The 8,520-nt window shown below is 46.0% G+C and overlaps 2 protein-coding genes and 1 long non-coding RNA gene across 6 annotated transcripts in view; 1 reads left to right on the top strand and 2 right to left on the bottom strand.

The window, feature by feature from the left end:
- Positions 1-3,118, bottom strand: part of LOC135825895 (uncharacterized) — a 23,527-nt gene extending 20,409 nt beyond the window's left edge. The window contains exons 1-3 of the mRNA XM_065338529.1: positions 2,885-3,118; positions 1,568-1,618; positions 1,271-1,356 (exon numbers count right to left, since the gene is read on the bottom strand). Coding sequence (XP_065194601.1) covers positions 1,271-1,356; positions 1,568-1,618; positions 2,885-3,014 — 267 coding nt within the window. The 5' untranslated portion in view covers positions 3,015-3,118. The remainder of the gene's footprint in view (positions 1-1,270; positions 1,357-1,567; positions 1,619-2,884) is intronic.
- A 337-nt stretch (positions 3,119-3,455) lies between these two features.
- The window catches only part of LOC135825697 (tyrosine-protein phosphatase non-receptor type 4-like), a 36,517-nt gene continuing 31,452 nt past the window's right edge, over positions 3,456-8,520 (top strand). The window contains exon 1 of one of the 4 annotated variants that reach the window (XM_065338317.1): positions 3,456-3,711. The gene's annotated coding sequence lies outside the window, so the exon portion shown is untranslated. Of the gene's footprint in view, positions 3,712-3,774; positions 4,033-4,821; positions 5,195-8,520 lie in introns of those variants that run through there. The other 3 variants (XM_065338314.1, XM_065338316.1, XM_065338315.1) reach the window with 3 other exon arrangements.
- Positions 5,962-7,494, bottom strand: LOC135825698 (uncharacterized). Its single transcript, XR_010555111.1, has 2 exons — positions 7,331-7,494; positions 5,962-6,601 (listed from the first exon to the last, which is right to left on the bottom strand). It is a non-coding gene; the product is annotated as an uncharacterized LOC135825698 (long non-coding RNA).

Raw genomic sequence — 8,520 nt, 5'->3', positions numbered from 1 at the left:
AACACTCCTGACAGTATCCTAATTAGCTTATGCGAGTCATCAGGCAGGATCATGGCAGATATTCGGACTGCGCGCACGCTAGCCTTCGCTGTACGTAGTACAAATCGTACTTTCAACACGCGACGCGAGTTTTCACCGTCAGAGACCCTGCATGCAGAGTTGCACGCACTTGAGAGCTTATTTACTCCGACTCAGACTAATGGTTGACTCGTATGGTGGTAGATACACACCTGCCCACACACGCTCTCTGAGCTGCACAGTTACTCTGACACTCTGAGCTCTATTTCTCACCACCACCACCACCACAATCAGTTGAGTACACTGCAGCCACCACTCGTGGACAAGTTTCTGCTGCTCTTGTTCTTCTCCGTGCTAACACCCGATTTGGTTTCAGTGCAACTTCTTACTTAGGTGCTGATAGGTGGAATGCACTGCCACCGGCTTGCCATACGCCTAAGTCACCAGCTGAATTTCGCGCATCTATCAAAATGTTCCTAGGGTTCCCTGTAAAAAGCCGCCTGTTGGGAATTCCCTAGTAAAACAAGAATAACAAATAATAATAGTAATAAGTCCGCACATGCCGACTAGTCAATGCATGGTTAGCGGTATCCGACATAGCAGGCTGGTACATCAGGTAGCGCATGGCGCAAAGCAGATGACACAGCAACGCCATACCGGTGTCTCGTACACGTAGTAAAGCCTGTCTCATACAGAAGGCTGTTCTGAATAGAAGCCTGATTTTCAAGATACACTATCATCACATAAGCATGGTTGTAGGGTTGACATACATAGAAATACCTGGTTTGAATAGAAGCCTGATTTGAATATAAGGGCGCGTTCGAATTGTCACTCTTTGACTTTTTGAGGAGCTTCGTTTTTCTGAAGAGGTGGCCTTATTGGCCTCTTCAGAAAAACGAAGCTCCTCGAAACCCATCCGATGGGAAGGTGGATTAGTTTCGAAGAGTTTGGAATAGCTACGTCACGTAGTACGTGGAGATGGTCGATCTGATCGGACGTCATCATCGCCATGACAATTCCACTGAAAAACTCTAAAATGATAGAAACCGTTCTAATGGGACACTTCAACTAATCTCTTTATAAAATTTGTTAGAACAGTTGATGAAGACAATTCGAACGCGCCCTAAGCCTAGCCCTGACATCGGCTTCTACAGAAATAAGCCCGGCTCTAATACGCGACAATACGGGGGTAGCTTGATTGCGACATATGTTTCGTTTCTTTTCGGCTCAGATTAGTGAGAAAAGGACTCACCTGATATTCGGACAGAGTCACGACAGATGGCACACCAATCTCATTCGTATCACATGTCTGCCAATCCGGTGCAAATCGACAAAACCCTGAGATGCACAGAAGAAAGAAAAAAGGAAAGCAGGGAGATAACGCCAAAACGCTGACAAACTTGACTGTGCATGCATGCGTGCGCGCACACAACCACGCACACACACACACACACACACACACACACACACACACACACACACACACATACACATGCAGAGCCAGGTCATGCTGCACAGCTGCTGTGCACAGTGACAGCTGCATACATACCTTCATTGGGAGGACACAACGGAATTGGACAATGTTTAGGCTGGTATCGTCCTGAACAAGAAAGTTAACAGAAGAAAGAAAAACAAGCACACAATCAAGCATACAGTACGTAAAACCTGTCAAGGCGACCACTCGGATAAGACGACCACCAGTCCAAGACGACCCCTGCAACCAGGACCAAGGGATGCTATTTCCAGTCGATTGACCCTGGATAAGGAGACCACCTGGCAACAGAGACCACATTTTGAAGGTCCCTTGAGCGGTCGTGTTAGACAGGCTTCACTGTGCTATTGGGCGCCGAAAAACGACCAGGCTAGAACGTCACCAAGCACAGCATACCAATGTATACACAGTGACTCAACTGTGCATAGACTACAATACATGAAAATAAGAACAACTAGGAGACTGCCCCCCCCCCCCCCCCCCCCCGGTCTTCGGCAACAGAGAGTACTATACACCTGAAGAGCAGCACACAGAGCCCCACCTACTTGTAGCAGACACCGTAAACAGTATAATGTGTAATATTCAGGGGGGGGGGGGGGGCTTTTCGGTGTCAGGCACCTGCCACGTTTTCGGTGTTATTTAGAATTCGGTGACCAGAGTTCCCTTCATATACGGTACATACTCTAGTGCCCTTCAGCTGTAGCGGCAATCTAAATTTAGGTGTCTGGTTTCTCTACCGAAATTATCTAACTTTTACTTTCAACAGTTACACCGAACATAATAATGTTATACAGTAGCTTGCATCGGATGTTCCCAGCATAGCCATCTGGTGAATGGATGTTGGAAAGTAGTTCATTGAACATCATCCCAAAGACAAAGCATCCTTCTAGACTCGTGCTCTGCACAGTTTACATCATTAGACATTACGTCATGTACATTCTGGAGCGCACCAGTACAGTACAGTGTGCAGCCACACTTCTGTTTACCCACGTGTTCCATTACTAGTACCCAGATGTGTGCATGTGCTGCGTGTTGTTTTAGCTGAGCAAACAATTTACGTCAATTATAATAAAATCCCGAGACTCACTAACGGAGAAAATTGAAAAACTATTGATAGAAACACAACCAATCCACAACCAACGCGTTAACGGACACCGATTCGCTTTCACAGAAACGTTTCACAGACACGTTTTTTTTCGCCAGAATTCATCAGTGACTACTTCTGGTAGATTAGAAAACCATGAAAATCTTCTCGCACATGTTACGACATTACAGACAACAGGCATTGAACAATACGAATTTAACAGAACAAACGCGTAAGGTGTTCCGACGAAGCTTTACCACGGGATCATGGAGCAACACAGCACGACTTACTGGTTGAGAAACGTCGAGTGACGAGTTTGTCATTGTCACCCAGCGCCAGGCTTCCATGCACGCCGTAGCTCGATTTTCGGCCCCAAGTGCCACTGCCAGGCCATAAAATAACTGGAGATGAGGCAGCCATTGTAGTCTAGACGACTAACAACAAAGGTATATGGCTGAACCAGTTGCTGCGGTATTCCTCATCTTCATATTCCTCGAATCAATTTTCATTCCTTTTTGAATAATGAAAATCTTGGCAGCTCAAGAGTGAAGAAGAGTGAAGAAAACGACGATGCCGGTGTCGTGATCGTGTCACGATCGTGCACGACACGTCACACTGAACTTTTTTTTACACACTATAAACATTTTGTGACATCATCTGCATTATCTTCATTACTCATTAGTGAGTAGTAAAACACCGGTATTTTACTACTCAAGTGAGTGCACTCCAGTCCAGGGAGTACACATAACAAATCGGATTTTTGGCCTGGTGAGCCTCCTATTTTACTCGACTGCGTGCGTTCTGTACAAAAAATGTAGGTCCACCCAACACTGAACAGTCCTGTACGTAGATCTCTGCTAGGCTGGTATGTAGACTGATCTGGCTAGCCTAGCCTGGCAGTGCAGTGTGCATGTGGGAGGAAGCTCAAACTACAGTCAAAGACGACGCGACACTGAACAGCAGAAAGATTTTGTCCAGCGCACCTGCGTCGGTGTCCTGTGCCTGTGGTGCATGAGTTCTTTCTTGTCTGCTCGTTGGATCGAGCTCTGCTGAATCTTGGAACTGGTCAAGGTAGTCTCGTGCTCTCCTGATCTGTGCGTCTATCGCCCTCTGCCAGGTATGGAGAAACGTGCACTTGTTTTCTAGGATATTTGCGCGACGCATAGGGGTTCGGTAGGGTCGAGCAAACCAGCACGGTCGGTGCCTGCGACGTGAAATCGTCAACCATTGCATGGGCTAGTCGCTGAGCTAGCTGTGCGCTAGCTAGGTGGTGTCCAGGAAATTCTAGTTACCGTGTCCCCGATCGCTAGTTGATTCAGGCTAGCGTCGCTGGTTTCAGGAGCTTTGAAGTATTGGTGCTTGGGAATGTGGAGTTACAGTTTGAAATTGTTTTGCAATCTCACCCATCGAGTCTGTACCGCAAGCTAGGAACGTGAAGGTATGTGTCAAAACGTCCATTCTGTCAATCTATCACGAATTCGTCTGTTTGGGCTCCTTGAGTGAAGCAAGGTTGAATACGAAGAGGAGCGGGTTACTGATCTAGGCTATTTTTGCTCCTGGTGAACGAGACGATTCTGGTTTTCCTTTCGCTGTTCGAGTTACATTTTTAGCCTTGCGTCCCCTACTGGCCCTAGCTCGCACCCCTTTCGTTCGAGCGTGGGTGTGAAATCGGTGCGCTGCTGCGTGTTGTGACTGTGTGTTTGTGTGTGTTCGCTCGGTAGCACTCGTGCCTCGGAGTCGTACATCTACTTCCGTAGCTGCAGCTAGTGTAGGTTGTGCATGTGGAGCCCTAGGTTAGCCGGCCTTGGTGTTTAGAGTTTGGGGGGTGCGTGAGGACATCGTCGTTACTAAAAACGCTTCGAAGTAATGCTGTTACTTTGGATGCTTTTTTACTTCTGCAGTGCTAGTGGCAGTAGTGCACTAGTGCCAGTAGTGGCAGGTGTGTACGAATCGCTCGCGTGGCTAGTTTTGTTGACAGGACGTAACGACGTGGATGATGTGCAAGACGCCACCGCACACGGTATTCTAGATCCCAGAAAAATAAAAAAAAACTAACGGGATGCTGTCACGTCTGTCTCAGCGCCTGAACATTAGCGCTAGGTAAAACACTGTAGACCATGGTAGACCTGCCGGGAAAGGTGCGAGAGGCCGATTTTCAATCGGGTCGTTGGTATGAATGATGCGTTCTCTCTGTTCGGTGTTATTATAATTACCGCCGGTGTTGTAAAGTAGAGCTAGAGGTGCACGGAGAAACGGCCGTTTCACATTGCTCAGGAAGGCACGCCGAAACTCTCCGCTTTCGGAACATCCTGCGTACAGTGATGGGGTGCGCCAACTGCCGCCGCTAAGTGCTGCGAATGGATTTGCTTGCTTCCTCGTTGGTAGCTTTATAATACTTGCTGGTTGAACGAAACTGTGCGGCGCAACCCGCCTGATCAGTTGATGGAAATAATACACACAGCTACATACTGAAACATAGCATCAAGGTCTTCACTTGGTTCATTTATGAGTAAGAAGTACAACTGAGGGCGGCACAGCTGTAGTCTTAGAACGGTCTGTGATAGAGTCGAACAAAAATTCCGGACAAGTCACGAGAGCGTGTAAGAAATTATCGGTTGAGTTCTTAAAGGGAAACTGAACGCCAAAAATAAGTATGGCTTATCCGAAGGAGAATTGGGCACTGATTCCGATGAGCTATGTCTCGAGCCGATCAGAGAAGAGGAACCGTGTCAAATTTCATAAATAACACCTTCCATATTTGGAAAATGGGCTTGATGACGTGCGTACTGCTTAGCTGTCACCATGCTGTGCATGCTCAACAGTGTAATTGAATGGAAGAAAACAATTACTTTGGTGTTTTGCAGCTCTATTTCGTTCCCTGACGGTACCCAAATCTAGATGTAGGAATCTGTTGAGCAGGAGAGTGACACATGTCTTCCCGAAGGCTGTCCAGCCTGCAGTGGTGATGAAGAAGACACGAATAACACCCCAAGATCGATTGTAGCGAATTGAAAAACTCATGGTGAATTTGCTTCCACTCCAAGGCAATGTCGAGGTATGAAGGGTGCTTGTGCTGGCTTCCAAAGTGAAGCGGAGATGAACATGGCTTTGCATAGCTGTTGTTCTACGCCAACTTACCTACTCTTGCTGGTACCGTAGTGGTATATTGCAAATTTCGTGGATGAACAATTTGAGTCACTAGTGGCTAGTGAGCAACACTAACAGGTGAGATTTTTCAATTTGACAAAAATTGTTCTTGTTTGAGAACAGACGGTGGCAGTCATTAGACTCAGTAGGTGTCTCTCTGCGGCTTCTTTCCCTTCATCGATAGGGTTGTGCTTGAAGTCGAAATAAATAGAACATGTGGAACAAAAATCTGATCATGTAATTCGAATTTCAATTTCAAAGTATGTGTACATCAAATCACAAAAATTTCAATATGGTGCTGTCCACTGAAAAAGACTGGGGGCTGGCAGCAATGGAAAGGGTAGAAACGAAACCAGTAAAGTAGAGTATAAGGTAGAGGGAGTTGAAAACGGGAGCATTTCAGTTCGAAGTAGTGTCAATAGACAGCATTGTGTTGCATATGTTGTGAATATTGTGCGAATCTAATAATTGGCAGAGGGTAGTGATTAAGCAGAGTATTGTTACAACACGAGGTACTTTGTGAGCAGATAGCAATCAATATCACGACGTGGTTTAGACAGGAACTCATAAATGTCAAGAAATTGATAATCCAAAATTATTATTATTATCCCCTGAGTAGCATAATTATTATGGTGTTCTCCTGTGTTTACATGCAGAGCCTTGACGTTGCTGGACGAGCGACAATATAAATTACATAAACGTGTAGCTCATAATGTGGGATGACTGCCGTATTGCATTGCCAACGCAAACCCATCCTGTGTCAGTGCAGCCATCCAGCAACGTACTCCCCGGACCAGATGCCGCTGCAGCTGAACACCATGCCGATGGAAAGCCAGGAGTTGATGGCGAAGCATTCTGGTCTGCACAGTACAAGGCAAAGAACAATAATATTATGAATTATAACGCATTGTAATCCTTCCCACACATCTTTGTAAAAACAAACAAACAGTGCCATTATCACAACACTTGATCAAGCATCTTGATGGAGGTATTTTCCATTGTGCTGGCCCAGCATCTGCACCAGGAAGACCATGTACACTTACAAGTATCTTGTGTGTGTGTGTGTGTGTGTGTGTGTGTGTGTGTGTGTGTGTGTGTGTTTGTGTATCCGTCTGTGCACACGTGTGTGTGGGGGGGGGGGGGGGCTGGGGGTAGACGCATATGTGTATGGGTAGGAGTGTGTGTGTGTGGGGGGGGGGGGGGTCACACACATGTGTATGGATGTGCGCGTTGCATGCGTGTGTCTGTGGGATGGGGTGGGGGTGCACGCACATGTGTCCATGTGTGCGCGCAATATAGAATGTGTGTATTGTTTCGTTGAACACAGGGAGTCCTCCTGATTCCATAAACTTTGTGATCATTGTGATTTTATGTGCTTTGAAGTTGAAATTCGCAATACATGTACTGATGCTTGATTAGATTTTATGTTCCACATGTTCTATTTATTTAGTTTTACTTCAAGCACTTGTACTATCAAGCACAACCCTACCAATGAAGGGAAAGAAGCAGCAGAGACACCTACTGAGTCAAATGACTGCCACCGTCAGTTCTCAAACAAAAACAATTTTTATAAAATTGAAAAATCTCACCTGTTAGTGGTGCTCACTAGCCACTAGTGACTCGAATTGTTCGTCCACGAAATTTGCAATATACCACTACGGAACCAGCAAGAGTAGGTAAGTTGGCGTAGAGCAACAGCTATGCAAAGCCATGTTCATCTCCGCTGCACTTTGGAAGGCAGTACAAGCACCCTTCATACCTCGACATTGCCTTGGAGTGGAAGCAAATTCACCATGAGTTTTCCAATTCGCTACAATCGATCTTGGGGTGATATTCGTGTTTTCTTCATCACCACTGCAGGCTGGACAGCCTTCGGGAAGACATGTGTCACTCTCCTGCTCAACAGACTCCTACATCTAGATTTGGGTACCGTCAGGGAACGAAATAGAGCTGCAAAACACCAAAGTAATTGTTTTCTTCCATTCAATTACACTGCCGAGCATGCACAGCATGGTGACAGCTAAGCAGTACGCACGTCATCAAGCCCATTTTCCAAATATGGAAGGTGTTATTTATGAAATTTGACACGGTTCCTCTTCTCTGATCGGCTCGAGACATAGCTCATCGGAATCAGTGCCCAATTCTCCTTCGGATAAGCCATACTTATTTTTGGCGTTCAGTTTCCCTTTAATCTTATCTTCTTACACGTATAGTTCTTCTTCTGTTGTCTGCTAACGGCAGCTGAGGGCCTGTGGTCATTCCGACATGAGAATCGGAACGGTTTCTGGGTGTACCTCGTTCAGGTCACAATATGCTACTTGTCCTCTCGACTGAAATCGATTGTGCCCTTTCTGTTACTAATAGCAATACTAGCGCATATCCACACGTGCGCAAACAATTTCTAATAATTATTTGCTCACGTGTAAATAATTGTTGCGAGAGAAGGAAGGATCTTTGCAGTAAACCTATGGCCGGCTATGGCCTGGGGGCACTTGCCAATGAAAAACTATTGTTGGTGCTAGCACAACTACTGAGCTGAGTGCTAGTATTGTACCAGGGTATGTGTATGCTCATGGTCTTTGGTGTTGGTCACGATGTCATTACGACATTAGGCTAAAATTTTGCTTCTTTCATCACCATACTACAGCAGACAGTGGAATGTTGACGATTGGAATGTGTTGGGACTGTGGATTGCTATCCAGTATTGTGTACACATACACGATGTTACAGTCAAGTGGGCCAGTAGTGCTCTTCAGTCTTCAACCCCCTCCCTCTCCCA

The sequence above is a fragment of the Sycon ciliatum genome, chromosome 10 (genome assembly GCF_964019385.1).
Source record: "Sycon ciliatum chromosome 10, ocSycCili1.1, whole genome shotgun sequence".
In the NCBI taxonomy this organism is placed as follows: Eukaryota; Metazoa; Porifera; class Calcarea; order Leucosolenida; family Sycettidae; genus Sycon; species Sycon ciliatum.
Note: the sequence above shows the minus strand (reverse complement) of the source record. Positions and strands in the feature narration are given on the sequence as shown.